Genomic DNA, 19789 nt, shown 5'->3' with positions numbered 1-19789 from the left:
GACCGGCATTTTTTAAATTGTGTTAGCTGGCCTATAAAGTAATAAGTTTATTTCTGTTTTCTACTGTGAAAATCAATAATTATATTGTTTTTATGCAACTTACGGAACAACCCGGTTTTTCTGGTTTTCTAATAATCATAATTATTTTATATTATCTCTGTCTTTCTTTGATTTTTAGGATTTTATTAGGATTCATCAATGGATTCATGTTCTTTATTCATTCTAACCACGTTCTAACCCAACTAAATACAGGCTATTTTATTTCTCTTGCTAGTCAATACGTATATGGCTAGTCTTCCTTGCTAGTTGTCAGTCAGTATGTCAGCGAGTTGTCAAAGTATGTTAAAGGAATTTGGTCTTTAAGTATACGTCCTATAGGAACTACTGTACATCAAATTTTGTTTATTGATTTTTCACTTGTAAATTTATTGTGCCAGCCAGAGGTGCCAGCTATTCCGGAAGGGGTGGATTTTTCAAGACAAATTATCAGAAAACTTGTAACTTGTAATTTTATTTAATAATCCATTCAGTTAAGATGAATTTTTAGACCTTCCTTAAGTACAAAAGTGAAAAAATCATAAGGTAAAAAAATTATAAATGTATTGATTATTTATGATTTAGGGGCAATAGTAAAATTGTAAATAAAAAATTTAAAGAAATATTTTATTATTATAAATGGAGGTAAAAGTTTAGTGTTTCGTTATTTTTTAAACAATGAAATGACTACACGCCCATTTTAAATTATTTATAATAATCCTGCTTGTATTAGCTAAAATGTCAGCTGCTGGAACACCTTCAACTGACCCTTGGGTTATTCAGGCTCGCGAAAGAGCAAGATATGAAGAGCAATTTAAATCTTTAAAACCAAATAATGGAATTATTACGGGAGATCAAGCGAAGGGGTACTTGCTACAAAGTCAGTTGCCCCCTGTAGTATTAGGACGAATTTGGTAAATAAACAGTTCTTATATCGCACATTATGTCCCTAGTTGCATTTTTGTTATTTCTAGGTCTCTTGCAGATATGGATGCTGATGGTAAAATGGATATAAATGAATTTTCTATAGCTTGTAAACTTATAAACCTGAAGCTCCGCGGTTTTGAAGTACCTAAAGAACTGCCTCCTTCCCTTTTAGTATCTCTTGGATCTCTTGCTACACAAACACCACCAGCAATTCCACCACTTCCTAATCCAGCTCTAATTAGTCATCCACCAGCTCGACCTGAACCTCCAAGGGTAGCACAAGTAACATCTCTACCCCAAAATATGCCATATAATCAAAGTCTTATTTCTACAAGTCAACCTGTTATTCCCACACATCCATTAATAGGTGTTACCCAACCATTGATATCGGTAAATCAAACTCCATCTGCTGCTGTTCATCAACCCCTAATTAATGCCACAGCTCCACCTTTAGTTCAGGGTCTAACTGGTATAATACCAAATACATCTCTAAATGCAGGCATAGGAACTGTGAGTCCACTCCCTCCAGTAAGTAGTGTTCAAGCTGTAAATTTAATTGGAGGAGCAGTTTCAAGCAGTGGTTCTATAATTCCTACAGGTATTTACTAAAAGATTATTTAACTAACATTTACAATTATTTTATATTTGTATTTTTAGGAGTAGTGCCACCAATGCAAGCCAATATTCCACCATTAGTAGGAAGTGTTCCTCCTTTAAATTCCAATATTACAAATACTGTTGGATTGCAGGGAGTTACTGGTTTCAGTTCACAGCCTTCAGTAATGATACCAAACTTAACAAACACAGGCATGGATCAATAAAAAATAATATATAAGTTTGATTAATACTTAATTTATAATATTTTTTATATTAGGTATTGCACCATCCAGCCCTCCAATATCAACTGGTGTTATTCCAAATGTTGTTCCATCTGGTCCAGTATCCCCAGTAGGTTCTATAGGAGCATCAAGTATTCCTACTGCAGGTCCAGGAGCAACCAGCACTCCTAGAGCTAGTGTAGCTAGTTTAGACAGAACTGCATCAATTGAATCTGGGCTGTAAGTATTATACAATTATTTATATATATTTTGTTGATTTTTGGTATATTTAATATCAAATCATTTTTCTCACTTTCTATTATTTTTTGGCTCACCCCGATAACTTTTTTATTTTTTCAGTAAAAAAAAACGATATTTGGTATGTTAGTATATGACATAAATTAGGACTGATTGACATATTCAATTGTTTTCGGTCACTTCCTGTTTCACCGGAAATGACTACAACTTTTGATTTTTAAATGGCACTCTCAGTATTTTTTTTTACTTTATGCGATAGACAATGACACTCTGAATAGAATGACATCATATGTCAATTTTTGACATTTTCGCATATGTTTTATTTGAAATTGCAACATGCTATTAATAAGGACAATTTGACTCAAAATACCAAGTGTATTGTACCAAATTATTTGCAAAAAAATACCTTTTTTAAATATGCTAATGAGCCACCCTCATTCCATTTGAAAACATTGAGATATGATTAAAAATACGATTTGGACGTCTTTTAACTGGCCAGGACAAGACACTAAAAACATTAGAGGATCAAAATATTTTTTCAAGGCTCCTTGATTAAAAATTAGTGTTTTTAATATAGCCATGGTACTTTAGATTGAAATTTAAAATACAATTTTTTATAAGTGAGAATGTCAAAAGTTGACATATGATATGTAATTTTCTATCAAATAAAGTAAAAAAATACGCCTTCTAAAAAGTTAAAAAACACATAAAAACTAAAAAATAAACTTTTATTTCATTATGGTACGTATACATTGGTGCGCCGCGCCGCACAGTGTTGCACCTTATAGGGGAATTGGGTCAAAATTCATATTTTGAAAACAAACTAATATTAATTATTGCGACTATTTTTATTTATTTTGTTTATAAGAGAGCCAACTTTTGCTCCAAAAATGATTGCAAAATTGTCAATCCCCTATGCGAGGGTGTCATCCCCCAAAATTTTTCACATCGAAAGAGGGGCCAATTTATACCTTATTGAAAAGGTCTTTTATTTACCTAAATATTGGTGTATAGTTCTCCAAAATCGATAAGCCCCTATTGAAAATATGGAGGTTTGAAATATCAATAATAAGGAAAAAATGCAAACTAAATTATATCAAGAAATTTGGAAGGTTTTTTAAACAAATTTTAAAAATACGTTATTTTAGGGTAAGATCCATAGAGAAATCTTCAACATTCAAGTGGGGGTCTCATCCCCCAATTTCAAACCCCACTATTTTCCTAAGGGGTTGATTAATTTTCAAAAAATAACCAGCATTATATAGATAAATTAAAGTCCTCTTAATAAAATATTACTTGACCCCTATTTCCATTGGAAATAAATTGGGGAATGATACCCCCACTTAGAGGGTTAAAGAATTTGCTATGGTTTTAATACATTTGACGTATTTTTGAAAATGTGCTAGAAACTTAAAAAAATATATTATAAATTTAAAAATAAATATTTGGCATTTTTGGTATAAAATCCTAAATTGAAAATAGCAGAGGATTTCTTTAAAAATAGAAAATTAACAAAAATCGCAAAAATCCGCAAAACATGATGTATATTATTTTAATTCTACAATATTACAGTTGAGGGTTGGAACCTTTGGTGTTACACAGAAAAATAAAAACACTAAATCACCACAATACACCAAAACACTTTTACTTTTACACTGGACGCGCGTTTCGCTAACCATGTTAGCATCATCAGCAGATGATTATATATATATATATATATATATATATATATATATATATATATATATATATATATATATATATATATATATATATATATATATATATATATATATATATATATATATATATATAATATTATATTTTTATTACAAGTTAGTTTTTTTTACAAGTTACCCATTTTTCGTATAACATGCTATTGGGAATAGCAGAGGATTGTTCTAAAAATAGAAAAATAGCAAATTCCGCAAATCTCCGCAAAAAATGATTATTATCATTTTAAACTAAATTGTTTAAAGATTTTATTTTCAAAATTTCTTCGGACTATATTGATATAGAATAAATTTTACACTAATCTTTCAATTAACGCACAAAATTATTTTTCGTTTTCTTTATCTCTGTTTCTTTGGAATTCGTAAACAATAAAAAAAGAACATTCTATTTTTATTATCAGCAGACATTCCTCTAAAGATAGGTGTATTTACAAACCCAAAAATAAATACATGCATTTTTGAATTATGTCCATTGAGCGCACCAGTGTGCGCCGCGAACGCGCAGCGCGCTCGCCGAGCGTTGTCCACGCGTTACTTTTATTGTTTTAGCGAACATCCCGCGATCCATCGAAATTCCGCGAACATTCGTAAAAATAGCAAAAATAGCAAATTCCGCAAATCTCCGCAAAAAATGATTATTATCATTTTAAACTAAATTGTTTAAAGATTTTATTTTCAAAATTTCTTCGGACTATATTGATATAGAATAAATTTTACACTAATCTTTCAATTAACGCACAAAATTATTTTTCGTTTTCTTTATCTCTGTTTCTTTGGAATTCGTAAACAATAAAAAAAGAACATTCTATTTTTATTATCAGCAGACATTCCTCTAAAGATAGGTGTATTTACAAACCCAAAAATAAATACATGCATTTTTGAATTATGTCCATTGAGCGCACCAGTGTGCGCCGCGAACGCGCTCGCCGAGCGTTGTCCACGCGTTACTTTTATTGTTTTAGCGAACATCCCGCGATCCATAGAAATTCCGCGAACATTCGTCTAGTCGTTAATCATGTCTCTATCGTCCGAGAAGAACTACGCAATTTTAATCATGAGTAATGTGACTCTTTAAACACTCCATTAATAAACAATATTCAAAGAAAAACACAAAAAAGGGAATTTATTCAAAGAAAATACACATAGTCACTGATAAAGGCGCGCGGTGTCTTCACCCGCCGTTCCAATTGAACAACGAACAAACAAAGCGGAGCGTCGAAAAACCGACTGGAGATGGTTTGCCGCTAGCTGTTTGCGCGCGGAGCGCGCGCAACTTGAAAACACGTACTAATAAAGGCGAACCGGTGCGCGCGTGCCGCGCGTTCGCGACGCAGCGCTCCAATGTGTACGTACCATTATATGTTATATTATATATTATTAAACTAAATCTTGGATTGGGGGTTGTTGGGAAAAATGGGTTCAGTTAATATAAACTTTCAGAAAACATACATATAAATTTGGAAAAAAAAACAATATAGGTTTTTACTAAGCTCTAAAAATAAAACCAAATTACTAACAGTCATTACAATATAGAAATAAGTTTTTAATACTATATGTAAAAAAAATAAGTTATAAAACTGGAGTTAAAGAAAAAGTTTTTAGTTACAGCATGAGGCAAATTTCATTGTTTTCCTGAGCATGTTTTACACAAAGGATTCGTACATTCTAGGCATTAAAGATAATTAACTGGGACATAACATTGTCTTTGACTAGGATAAGAACTCTAGGATAAAAATATCTCCGTGGGCTTCTTTTAGTTATACAGGAATTGCAAGTATTCTACCAATTGTAAAGCATATTTTTCGTGGAATATTTGACATTGTCAAACGCATTTGGCTGGCAGGTTGTCATATTGTCACTGTCACCGTCCTCATCATATCATTTTAATAGAGTTTTCTCATAACTAGAGTCTCCTAAACGCATTCTTTTCGAAGACCCCGTCATATTTTACAAAAATTTGTCATACATAAAATTTTACACAAACGGTCCGGCATCGTCTGCGAGACTGCGGCTTCAGTAACTTCTTCCAGAACTTCTAAAAAACTAATCCAGTTTGGGCACAAATATAGCTATCAGTTGTTGACCTAGAGGGGCAAGATTAGCTAGAACGCCAATCGTGTGGGCGGTCCCAGAAACAAATGAGACTGAATTAATTATTTGGCGTAGTCTGTCAGACGACGCCGGACCAGTTAAGGGTTAAGTCAAGACTTAGAGACTTAAGTCATAGATGAATGCAACAAGTTTAGATTGGAAAGCCCGTAAAAATTTTGGGTCGCGAAATTATTTTGGGTCGCGACCGTTATACGCGATCTGTCGCTAAGAACAACGGCAAACAAAAATAGAAATAATTTTCTCTTGTCAAAGTCAGAATCTTCAAAAATCATAATAATCTTTCAAAATCTAAACCGCTCTCATTAAAGAAATTCCGAAAAGTGTTTATAGCGTCCATTTTCAAAGTAATTATTGCTATCTTGTGAGTTTAATTCAAGTTTTATTTACTCCAACCGGTGATAATTGTGAAAAAGTGGCATTAAAAACTTAAAAAGCTGTGCTGTGAACTGTGAACTGCAAAAACCGTCGTGGATCGTGGCATAACGTCGGTTTCCAATGTTTCATAGGTATTTCATACATGCGTCCTTATATAAAATAAAGTTTCTTGTATGCAACACACTGTATTTTATTTATAAAATTAAACGAAAATAATAATAAATTTGAATAAAAAATATTTGGCGATATAATTCCGGAAAAAGCCGAACCGCTCCGAAATTTTCAAAAGTTTTGGGTCGCGACCGTTGCAAGAATAGCGCCAAATAGTGTTTATATTGTCCTTATGGGCACTTTCCAATCTAAACTTGTTTCATTTATCTATGACTTAAGTCATAAAAACGACTTAAATAGCGTTATATAGATTTAAGTAAAATTATTTAAGTCAAAGACTTCAGACTTCAATCATTTGAACTTCATGTTGAATTTGACTTAAGATTCAAATAATTTTGATTTTAGAATGACTTAAGACTTAAGTCTTTTTAAAACTGACTTGTTGCAGCTCTGAGTACCATTCATTAATCCTAAAATCTCTAATATAGAATTGCCAACTATTTCAATCATTGTTGATCCCTCCTTACAATCATAAGATAATTTATATGAGAGTGGGATTAGGGAATGTAAAAGGGCGGTCCAATAATAAAAGGACGTAACAAAATAATCTATAACTCCAGAAGAGTTAATAAAGATATTAGTATCAGTTAAGGATAGAATTAATGATGCATATTACATGACGTGGCACTATATATAATTATATTTTTTTTCTCAGTGGTGCTGATTGGGGTGTACCGCATCAAACCAAGCTGAAATACACCCAAATCTTCAATACAATGGATCGAACCAGGAGCGGATTTTTGTCTGGCGCCCAAGCTCGAAATATAATGGTACAATCTAAATTGCCCCACGCCGTTTTGGCTCAAGTTTGGGCTTTAGCCGACATGGACACTGACGGGCGATTGGGATGCGAAGAATTCGTTTTAGCTATGCACTTGTGCGAACAAGCGCAAGCCGGAGTCGCCCCACCTGCCAAGTTACCACCTGATTTAATTCCGCCGTCCTTTAGACGGCCGACCAGAACCGCTTCCGTTTCTAGCCAGGGCAGCATCGTTCATCCTGATCAGGATCCAGCCTCAACTCTGCAACAAAGTAAGTTTATGCTTAATAAAGTGTTAATAATAGTAAATGGTTTGGTTGTGAGGACGCTGTCCTTTATTGTCTAATAGTAAATTACCTATTCATAGATTATACCAAACAAACTTTTAGTTAATGGATTAAGCTTTACCGGCACAGCCTTGCTCAGTTTTACATATTTTCTTTTAATTAAAATATTTTAGGAAACAAAAATTAATTAATTATAAATATTATACACATATGACGTCAACTAAACTCACTTCCTTAACAGCACATAAGGGACACAAAGGGCCATTATTACCGTTTTCTCGTTTAAAATATTCTAATAAGGTTGCTACGAGCCTTTTGCAACAGCTTTTAAGCTGCTTCGACATATTGTGCACCTCGCACTACAAGCGGTTCTAAAAAGAACGATTTTCGACTTATATTAAATATTTACACTTAAACCAAAAACTAGTTAACTAAAGTGTCAAAACGAATCAAAATGTCAGGAAATAAATATATGTGACAACTTGACATTTTTTACAGCAAAGCTACCACCTATATCGCCAACGGGAAATTTAAATTCCAGGTAGTCAGCCCGGCTCCGAATATATCCATGGTTAGCAACAATGAATTTAATAATTGCGCTTATATACTAAGGGCTGGCAAAGCTTAGTCTTGGGTCGAGATTTCCGTATGTAAGAAGAGTACAATGCGTTTATAACGTACTGAACAAAGAGAGAACAGTAAACACGTTGCCAAACGCACGAAATAAACCGAGAAATTGCGCACATTGCTAAGAGACGTGGAAGGGGATATAGCAGATTTGTCGCAGTCCATCTGTCGACCCAATCAGTACCTAAAGTTCTAGGGAAAGGTGTACATCATGCGTTAAGCTTCACGATTTAATTACGTCATACGTCGATACTTTATTTGTTTATTTATTAACGAGTCGTTGTAACTTTCCCCAGAGCTTGAAAATTTTTAAGTGCAAGTTAGAAACACTTGCATTTTTGGTAAAAATAAGTGGAATTTAGTTGGTATTCGACAGTGGCCGCACTATTAGAACTCTGAATTCAAAATGAATTGATATCTCAAAATCTATTAAAAATAATTGATTACCCTAACGATATCCTTATAATTCTATTTCAGATACTCAGAAACATATCTATTGATTTTATCTAGTTATATTTTCGAAAAAACGTTGTTTAAAAATAAGCGGTTTGCGATCGTGATTTTACGTTACCTGACAAGGAAAGACGTACCGACAACGCCGCAACAGCACACCGTCGCGTTTCTCTCACTTCGACTTAATAAGATCCCTATGCGATTTACTTCCACACATGTAGGTTCCGACCCAAAAGTAACAGTTGCCAGCACGGTATATATATGTTAATAATTGTGGGGTCACACGTGCCTACTCATAAATTTGTATGATTCCTGTATCAAACTTCATGCGTTAATCATAGATAAATGGAAAAAGTTTAGATTGGAGGCCGATAAGGACAATGTAAATACCATTTGGCACTATTCTTGCAGTGGATACAATCTAAAGCTTTTAATGATTTTGCAGCGGTTTGGATCCATTACAGTTAATAAGGCTAATGATTGTAAATGATTGTAAATTTTAAATGCATTGTAATGTAGTTTATTAGTAGTTGCGGATATATTTATTAGTAGTTGCGGATTATTTATACATATCTTTAAAATATAGCATCCTTTGAAGATAAACGAAAAGAAAACTACGAGAAAGGCCAGGCTGAATTAGAGAGAAGACGCAAAACCTTAATGGATCAACAACGAAAAGAAGCCGAAGAACGCGAAAGGAAAGAGCGAGAAGAGCAAGAAAGAAAGGAAAAGGCTCGGCAAGAGGCTGAAAGAAAGCGGATGGAAGAATTAGAAAAAATCATGAGGGAACAGCAAGAAAAAGAAAGGCTTTTGGAAGAAGGTATGTACTATTAATATTGTTACTGACTTTATGGATTTTGTGTTAACCACAAACACTTTTATAATCTACTTACTTATTTATTACACTAATTAAATTTAAAATTAAGTATTTCATTTATAGTGTCTAGATTGTGGATTTTAATGGAGGGGGAAGTTAATCACCGCGACCTTGTAGATCTATCGTGTTCCCCTTTCTTGAGTTATAACGCCTCATACAGTCTCGGGACTTTGATAAAAGCCTGTATCTGACACTGTTGTACAGAGGTTAGTTCTCTATCTCCGATATCAATTGTACCAAAGTTTATGACACAAGTGGTTGTCGTCTCGGCGCACTCAGTGATGAGGTGTTTCCCCATTTTCCCCACAGAATCTGCATTCGCCGTTGTTTCTTAGCTTCAATCTACTGAGGTGTTCATTGAGGAGACAGTGTCCTGTTAAAAACCTAGTGACAATCTGGGGATTGTTCTTACTTAATTCAAGGAAAATCTTTGATTTTTCTCGGTCTATAGTACCCTAGGTTTAATATGTTATCTTTATCGGAGCTAAGAAATTGAACAGGCGTATTTCCATCCTTTATCTCGACAACGCGTGGAGGTATCGAGTTGAAAAAGTCAAACTTCTAAGTTAACGTAAGAAAGAGATACGGCCGTTTATGCCGCAAAAATATAGTCTTGATATGGAACCGGTGGGCGAGTCCGACTTACATTTATCCTGTTTTTTTTTGGATATCGTCTGTCGAAGTCATGTGGTCACTTGCTAGACAGACTTTGTATTGCTATGCGATTTGTAATAGGTACTAAGTATGCCTTTATTGTACCATAGAAAGAAAACGGCAAGCCGAACAACGAGAGGCAGCACGCAAAGAGATGGAACGTCAAAGACAGTTAGAATGGGAAAAGCAACGCCTCCAAGAACTACAACAGCAAAGACAAAGAGAACAAGAGAATGTTTTAAAGTTAAAGGCTAAAAATCAGAGTCTCAGTATTGAGCTATCGTCATTGAATGAACAAGTCAGGGAACTATCTCAGAAAATTTGCGATACCCGAATAGGTAAACTATCATTTATTTTTGTACGCTTGTATGTATACAACGTACGCTTGTATTCATGAAAGAGGATAATTGCGTCATAAGGAGTATTCTAACAAATTAAGAATAACATGTGTCAGTAAAAAAATATTCTATAGACTTGGTGCGTCCCGTAAAACACCGAATTATAAAAATACGCCAGCTAGCGGGTACACGAAATATATGTTAAAATATTAATTCAAATGTATTAGGAAGCGCAATTTGTGGGAATTCTAAAAGAAATAAAAAGGTAAATTTTTTGAAATCCTTAGAAGGTCTAACGTGTGTTATAATTTATTATTCAAGCTAATAAAACTTTTTAGATGAGTTCAATTGAGCATAGTTTTACGCACCGGTTTTGCTAACGGGGACATATCTGGGGCTATTTGGGTTGTAAGGACTTTATTTAAAGGTACATAATTGTAATTTTAGATGTTCATAAAAAATTTAAGCACTAGTTGATTAAAAAAAGTATACCATTAATATTAATCAAATTATATTTTATCCTTATACTATATGGGCCTATTTAATTTTTTGGTTATGTAATGGGCACTTTGTTTACTCCTTAGATCTTGTTCCTCCTATGTTTCGTCGATCTGCCTGAATCCACTCTTGCTTTTGATCAAATTCGTGTTAACATTTTTAAACACCAAACCAAAACACAACGCAACGCCAGTTCGGATTCTTTTTAACTTAATTTTTACTAAACCTCGTACCAGAATGTCTCATAGTTTCAATAACTGCACTAGTAAAAACCAAAATACTTAAATACTGTGCCAATATTACTCCAATGCGATCAACACGAACAGAAACCGGGAGGCCGTGAAATTAAAAAGCCCGGAAGTTCTGATTTCTGCTATCTCAGGCGCTGCTGTCGGAATTTAAAAAAAAATCGGTTGAAATACACCAAGCCTACAACTCTCGTCGTTTTGATAAAATATGTACCGCAATATGTGTTCTTCAATTGTTAATAAATGACAACAAAGAAACTTCGTCTATTTTTGATTTAGGAATTGAGCTCTGATTTAAATAAGTTTCGCCTATATTTTCTGAATAAAAATATTCTGACGCTATCATCTTATATGAATCGAACTATATATTTTAAAATATGTAAATTTCTACTGTTGATTTTTATATTTTAAGGTGTATCTAACGTTAAAACAACTATTGATGGAATGCGTAGTACACGTGACACGCAAATGCAAGAAATGTCTCAACTTAAAAATAAATTAAAGGACCAGAACGCTAGGTTATTAGCGTTGTCTCAAGAAAAAGTAAAATTAGACGCTAAAAATAAGATTAATACACAAGTAACTTTTCAAAGTATGTTATAATTATTATCTAATTTTTAATAAATAACTTTTAGGATTCTGAACAAGCAAAATTGGCATTTGAAAACAAAGAAATAGTGATTAAGAATTTGAAGGAAAAAATGTCTGATATGCAAGCTCAGATTGATTCAAAATTATCAGATATTGAGAATAATAATAGTCAGTTAACCGATTTGAAATCGCAAATGAATAATCTTATTTCAGATTGTGAAGCTTTATATATTACTTACGAAGAGAAACGAAATAAGGTAGGACAATTTTGTGACAGTAAAAGAAAATTGGTGGATGGTAACCTTTTTCTGTCTGACGAGAGAATATTTGACAGTGGCAAATATTAATCTGTCATTTTAATTCAAAAGTGAGTAGTTAATTCTGTAATTTTTTGGATGTCTTCTATCTAATCATACATTCTCTCGCTGGACAGACTATACCGTTCATAATCTGAAATAACGAAAATACACATAGATGCAGAAAAAACGCGATGGAAAAATGTTACGTCAAATTTATATATTTTTTATTTTTAGTCCAATTTTCATGATTTTAGCAGACTATATCTAAATAATATGTAAACTTTTTATATTTTAGCAGGCTATATATAAATATACATACCAGGTGCGTCTCAAAAGTAAAAATAACTTTTTTATTTTTTCAGATAAAACGAGATTTGGTTAGTTTATGACATAAATTAGGATTGATTGATTTATTCAATTGTTTTTGGTCACTTCCTGTTTCACCGGAAATGACTACAACTTTTGATTTCTAAACGGCACCCTCGGTATTTTTTTACTTTATTCGATAGAAAATGACATTCTGAATAGAATGACATATCACATGTCAATTTTTGACATTCTCGCTTAATAAAAAATTGTATTTTAAATTTCAATCTAGAGTGCCATGTTAGAAACGAGAGGCTTTGTTAAAAACACTAATTCTTAATCAAGGAGCCTTGTCCTGTCTCTTCCTGTCTGGTTAAAAAATGCCCAAATCGTATTTTTAACCATATCTAAAATTTTTTCAAATGGAACGAGGGTGGCTCATTAACATATTTGGAAAAAGCATTTTTTTACGAATAATTTTATACCACACACTTGGTATTTTGAGGCAAAAATTTTCGTTACGAACCGCAAGTTATAATTTCAAATAAACCATATGCGAAAATGTCAAAAGTTGACATGTGATATGTCATTTTATTCAGAGTTTTATTTTTTATCGAATAAAGTAAAAAAATACCGAGCGCGCCATTTAAAAAGCAAAAGTTGTATTCATTTCCGGCGAAACAGGACGTAATCGACAATTGAATACGCCAATCAATCCTAAGTTATGTCATATACAAAAAAAGTTATAGGGGTGAGCCACTTTTGAGACGCACCCCGTATAAACTTTAAATTGTAAACTCAGTTTTTTTAGAAACTTTAGTATTTTGTAGTATACAGGGTTTATCGATTAGTTGTTTTTTATTCTAACTTTAAAACACCCTGTGCAATAATTTCATAGGCAGACTTTTGTATAACATTATTTTTAGCATTTTGTTTTTTGTCTCATGTCAACACATGCCTTGGTTAATTTTCGAGGGTGAATTGAACCCGCCACCAAGAATTTGCGATTTTTTTAATTATCATTATCATAGATAATTTATCATTTTTTATATTAATTTTCAATATAATGTAGTTTTGAAGACTACTGTCGTGTAAAAAAAGTTAAAGAGTAAAGATACAGTCCTGGTTTTAATAAACAATAATATTAACAGAACTAACGATATTAAAGAAAACATAACAACTGTAATATTAACTGTAACACAACTGTCATAAACAAGTATACAAACGGAAAAAAAGCTTGTAAAAAATAGCCTAATACTTTGAATTGCTTCCCTTGGCTACTATAACTGCCTGAGACGTTATGTTTTTCCATTCTTCTTTAAGGACCAATTTAAGTTTATTTAATTAAGCTGGTGCCACTTCGCGACCTCTATCCCTCCTGCCAAGCATTTCCTAAACGTGTTCTACAAGGTTCAGATCTGTCGAATATGCTAGGCAGTTCATAACATTATACTACCTCATAGTATTTATCAATAATTACCAAAACCACCTCGTCATATTGAAAAATATCGTCAAAAAGTAATAATACTTAAAAAATTGCAAATTGTTAGTGGCATTTCGTTCTTAAAAAATAATACAACCTAACCACAGCATGTATTGACATGCGCCAAAAAACAAAATGCTCACACGAAATGAGACACGGTTCTGACCGAAAATTAATTTTAGAAAAATTTGTTCACGAAATTATTGCACAGAATGTTTTAAAGTTATGGTAAAAAACAACCCCTTGATTAACCCTGTATAATAAGCCAAATATTAAAACACTTTAAATTTGACGAAAGATTTTTCCTTTACGTTTTTTTGCCTTTGAGTATATTGATATTTTTTATTTTTACATTAGTTGTAAATATTTTTTAAACATATTCAGGTTCTGGATTTAAAAAGTCAGTCAAGAACCACGGATTATAGCGACGCATGGAAAGGTAATGACGACGCATGGGGTACAAATACTAGTTCAGACTGGCCTGTCGACAATAATTGGGGTGATAACACTGTGCCGCCTGATATCGAAAGTATACCGGGCGTTCACAAATACAGGGCTATATACGAATTTAATGCAAGAAACAACGACGAAATATCGTTTCAACCTGGCGATATTATACATGTAACTAAAATTTAATCAAAAGCCATGTCTGTTTTTGTAATATTTTTTATTAGGTACCAGAACAACAAACCGGAGAACCTGGTTGGTTAGCGGGAGAAATTGGAGGCCATACTGGATGGTTTCCCGAATCTTATGTTGAGCCTGTTGATGGGGTCGGTATTAGTGGGGCTAGTGCAGGTACACAAGTCACTCAAGAGCAACCTGCAGAATTGGTTGTAGGTTCTACAAAATTAGAGTGAGTATTAATTCACTTAGTTATTAAACATTAAATAAAGTTATGTTCACAAAGTTAAATGTCGAATTTGATTAGACTAATGACTAGATTTTATAATAAAAAATGTAAAGGAAATAGCGGACCAAGCGTCTTATATGAATTTTCATCTATTCATTTGCTTTAATAATTTTGATTGTTTCAACAAGTATGGCTTGTCTAGCGACAGAATATATGACTTCGACAGCTATTGGATACTCTATACTATATATAAAGGAAAAGATTAATTTTTTTTTGCCTTAAAATTAAAAACTGCAGATGTCACTGTGATTTCACATATTAGGTATCCTATAAGTATACAGATAAAAATCTTGTCCCTAATTCGTGGTACGAAAATTGTTTTTTGTGACGATGTGCAAACGAGTAAAATTTCCTGTGCGCAAAAATAAACTCGCGTAAAATAACAATAAACAGCGTAATAGAGAGATATCGCTAAGGCTCCGCGCGCACTGCATCGGATCGGACCGACCAGCAAAAGCGACTGCGACCATCGTACATATAGACGGCGCCGGCGTCTACTAAAACATTTCGGCCTGTAGAGGCCAGATTCCTACCTCTACCTATCTACGATAGTCGAGTCACCGCCTTCGCCGGACTGGTACTGATTCAGTGCGCGTACACCTTAAAGCGAATAGCGTGCATAGACGTTAATAAGGCCAGGTGTTATTTCCTTTACGTGAGGTGGTATTAACTCTCTTCATTTATAGTTATCGGATCAGAAAGAATTCTGTTCGCGTCGCGTCCGCTATTTAAACTTAACCTAACTTTGAATTTAAAACTTTGAAATTGTTTTGTTTATTAGGTATTTTAAAACTAAAGGCAAAGTGCTTATTTCCAGTGCTTTATTGTTCAACGTCTGCCAGTGGGTTTAGGGCAACAAGCAACAAATTCTCTTAGAAGGGCTAAGTCGTCATCTGCTGTAAACCTAAGTCTCTTTATAGGTTCTTTAATATTGGAAGAGGTGGAATCCATATTTTGGACCATATTTATTTAATTAAAACTAATAACAGCTACTTAAATATCAAATTATCTAATAAAACTAAAGTAATAATTCAAAACAATTCAAACATAACCTAAAATAAAAGATCTCGCCGGCCGGCCCCGGTTGTCAAATACCCGCACATGCCCATTTAAGCAATTTTTAAACGTTATTTAGAAATAGCGCTTGGTGTAATTGATCCGCAAATAACGTCAGGCGGTAACGTTATTAGCGGGTGTTGCGTTAAAAATTGACTCGCGCATATCGTAGCCATGATAAGGTACGCGTAAATACTGCATCACGCTATTCGGTTTTCCGATATCTCTCTAATAACTGTGCCGGTCAGGCGCTGTGCACAATTTTAGAGGCCATAAGTGGGCGTGCTATGTGCGCAAACTAGTAACCTAACTATAGTGCCCGATTCCGAAAATTGGAGCCACGAAAAACAATAAAGAAAAAACAAAGTTTATAATCTGTATAATCTGTGGTGATATATTCCTTTGCTGGACAAACTTTCATTATTTTAACTGCAGTGTAATCCACATATAATCGACTCGCGGGGATCAACAGATATAGTTCATTAAAGCCGAGCCGAGTTGAGATAACACAAATGAATTACATACATAATTAAAAAAGTGCATTTTAATGCTAAGCAGGTAGATACATATACAGGGCATTTCAAAAAACGAGTGGGGTGATTCCTCACGTAAAATAAGATTTATTTTTTATATCAACATATGTCCGATTCTACTTTGTTTCGTAGCTACAGGGGGTTACAGTATCCTTTTTTTTTCGATTTATTATAGATTTCTTTCAAGCGCCTATAGGGATTATAATGACATTTTGAAGGTGAAAGTTACTTTAAGTATTACATACTTTAACGCTAAAAGTGTCAACAGTCACCAAGGACGTGCACATGGACTATCATTGAAATACTTTTCTAAAAAAAGCAAGTACGCCAATGGCTTTTTTCACTTCTTAGCAAAATTGTGTAGGCCGTTTAATGTCGATTAAAAGTTGTATCTTGATAGAGTTTAAGTTTTAGAGACTCAACTCAACACAACACTCTAATAACATTTACAGAACAACTGCAGGTGCGAGTTCGAATAAAATCTTGTTTACTATTGCAGAAATTTTGTGGGAATTTCCAAAGTAATTGAAGATATTTTAGTTTACTAATTGTCCACTAGAAGCAAGGTGCATTATATACATGTTGTCTTAGGATATTAAATGTGTTTGATTTGGGACTTTAAAATTCGATCATTATATGCCAGTTTCCATTATAAGCCTGTTCATTATAGATGGATTATGCTGTATAGATCTTGTCAAAGAAGACGTTATCGCAAATTTAATAATAATAATAATAGTTATAATTTGTTTAGTGTTTTGTTGTCCACCTATGTTACTGTCATATTATAAATTAAATATTTTAGAAGTGTTAGTGCCGCTAATGAAGTTTCTGAAGAGCCTGTAGTAACTGAGCCAGCAACTAATACAGGTTTGTATTTTTTTAAATGTTTTTTTTAAATTATCTAAGAGCCATCATAAACATACATTTTTTATAAAATACATCTCTTTTTACAGTCATGATGATTTATCAGACTTTTAACCAGTTCGTTTATTTTATTAAACTAAAAATACTAACAATAAAGAAGATATTCCACTATTAAACTTCATTTAGAAAACAATTAACATTTAAAAATTTCTCTTCATAGAAGCACATATATCATCCCTCAAAATAGAGTCATAGGTAAATTGTGCTAAACTTAAAACTCAATAGTGTCACAAAAACATTGTCGAATATCAGCGGAAAAAAAATCATTTTAATAAACATTACAACTTTACTCAGAACCTCGAAATTAGTGGTCTCAATTCGCGTATAAGTTTGTTCCTCTAATATCAATGTAAGCATTCAGAACGTCAAAATTAGTGGTAGTAATTTTCAACTAGTAGAAAAAGTAAAGCTTCATTCAGAACCTCGCTATTAGTGGTTTCAATTAGGGTAGAAGTTTGTTCCTTTAATTTCATTGTAAGCATTCAGAACGTGGTAGTCATTTTCAATTAGTAGAAAAAGTAAGCAAATTTTTAACTTTTGCCAATAATTACACTTAAAAATTCGCGAGTAATATCATTTTAACCCAGGCCCTAGACACTCAATACTAATTTTATGGAACTACAAATTTAGTTTCTTTCGCATCGCCAGACAGCGCAAAAGACATTAAAGTACAGGTTTCTAATTTATATATGAAAATGACATGACAGCCTCTATATTTACTACCATTTATGGTCTAGTTTTGGCCTAGTTGTCAAAATGTTGGTGATCCGTCAAGTTATTATTAAATAATTATGAATTCAGATATTCTTGATTTGCGGAAAGTTCGGTGATTTGTGTTTATAGATTGTGTTTTTATTAGTTTGTGCATTTTGATATTTACAGTTGATCATCATTTTCGTGTTAGATATTAAAACTTTTTTATTAAAGACATTTTAGACATTTTAGAAATAATACATTTATGAATGAAATAAAAAAATATTTAATCATAAATAAGTAAGTACATAGTTGGTAATATCGTATTTTTAGTAATAGTTAATTAGTAGTCTATAATATTTTTACTATATTATAATTTATTTGTTAAATCAAAAAAATAGGCGCTATGTGCTCTATTGTGGGTGTTTAAAATGTATGTATTCATAATAATTTTATTTTTAGTTTTGAATATGTTACACTTCTAATGATCTAATAAAACATAAAATATAGTAAACAAGTCTATATGTTTATTATTTTATATTTTATAAGGAATAATTTTGCGCTTGAATAACGTTACCGTTTTAGTTAGCGTTAATAAATAACGGAACGCTAAAATTATGTTATGCCAAAACTCCCCATTAGTTTCTTCCGGATCACCCTTTGAATAAGAAAACTAAGGAAGGAGCATAATGCTATCCATGTATTCATGCATGGTGGACGGAAAAATCACTCTAGGGTGGGGATCCTTGACAGTTCTGTTTGACGATTCATTTGACACATTTGAATTTGATTTGAAATTTTGTGGATTTGTCAGTCTTTACGGAGCTTATTTTATGTTATTTATTATTTATTCTACTACTGATAGTTGTATAAAGGTAGTAAATCTAGATGGAAAATGTGGCAGAACTTAAATTAACAGTGACACTATCGCGATTTATCGAAAAAGACTCTAAAATAGTTGGTTGTGTAGCGTGCGGTAGATCTCGGCAAAAATGGAGTGGAATAATGGAACAACTTTTCGCTAGTAAGTGATAATATACATACGTGTAGTAAACCGATCATTTATGAAATTCACTTAAATTAACTAAATTATATATTTTTCTTGCATTTTAGCTTTTATTTATTACTCGCCAAATATTAGATGTCAAAGAATTTAAATACGTTAATTTGACTTACCTGCTTCAGTAGCGTATCGGATGTTTGTGTTAATAAATACTTATTATAACTTATCTATTTTTATTAGAATTATATATTTTTATAACAATTTTAATAACTACCAACATTTATTCACAACGTAAAATAAAACAACAAATTATTGAGTCTACCCCACGTCTACCCTACATCATAGTTTTACATTTTTTAAATAAAATTAGAACGACACTGATAAACCGGAATTTAAGTCGGCCATATTTGAGGCCCATCGCGGTGTACCTAAGATTTTTGATATGCTCCTTCCTTAGTCTTCTTATTCAAAGGGATCACCAGGTGGCTCTAAATGACGGGCTTATTTGTTTTATATCAGTGTCCAATCTATCTCTAGTACGTGACGTTAGTCTATGTTTTAGCCTTTGATTATAATCCATAAAAAAAATTAAATATTAGACTTTTTCTGTGGATAAAACTGACTAAAGTCTGTCCAACAAGAAGATGCTTGACAGTGATAGATGTGTCTGTCATTTTAATTTCAAAGTAGTTTATTTTATTTTATAAAGAAATAAGTTGGTACAACTGGAACGCATAGCAGGAAATATTTAAAATTTGATTGACAAGATGTCAAGTTATTACTTCAAAATATTGTGAAAAAAACTGTATAAAACTG

General features: G+C 32.8%; 1 protein-coding gene across 4 annotated transcripts in view; it reads left to right on the top strand.

Annotated features, from left to right (window-relative positions):
- Positions 1-280: 280 nt before the first annotated feature.
- LOC115877128 (intersectin-1) overlaps positions 281-19789 on the top strand; it is a 49715-nt gene continuing 30206 nt past the window's right edge. For 2 of the 4 annotated variants that reach the window (XM_030893251.1, XM_030893254.1), the window contains exons 1-13: positions 284-582; positions 770-950; positions 1011-1561; positions 1621-1770; positions 1838-2021; positions 7086-7462; positions 9144-9377; positions 10199-10426; positions 11585-11751; positions 11808-12020; positions 14236-14472; positions 14526-14707; positions 17156-17220. In XM_030893251.1, the coding sequence (XP_030749111.1) occupies positions 775-950; positions 1011-1561; positions 1621-1770; positions 1838-2021; positions 7086-7462; positions 9144-9377; positions 10199-10426; positions 11585-11751; positions 11808-12020; positions 14236-14472; positions 14526-14707; positions 17156-17220 (2764 nt within the window). In that variant the 5' untranslated portion in view covers positions 284-582; positions 770-774. Of the gene's footprint in view, positions 583-769; positions 951-1010; positions 1562-1620; positions 1771-1837; positions 2022-7085; positions 7463-9143; positions 9378-10198; positions 10427-11584; positions 11752-11807; positions 12021-14235; positions 14473-14525; positions 14708-17155; positions 17221-19789 lie in introns of all 4 variants that reach the window. The other 2 variants (XM_030893255.1, XM_030893253.1) reach the window with 2 other exon arrangements.

This window comes from Sitophilus oryzae, unplaced genomic scaffold (assembly GCF_002938485.1).
Source record: "Sitophilus oryzae breed Bouriz unplaced genomic scaffold, Soryzae_2.0 scaffold_1442_pilon_pilon, whole genome shotgun sequence".
In the NCBI taxonomy this organism is placed as follows: Eukaryota; Metazoa; Arthropoda; class Insecta; order Coleoptera; family Curculionidae; genus Sitophilus; species Sitophilus oryzae.
This window is presented reverse-complemented; position numbering and strand designations above follow the sequence as displayed.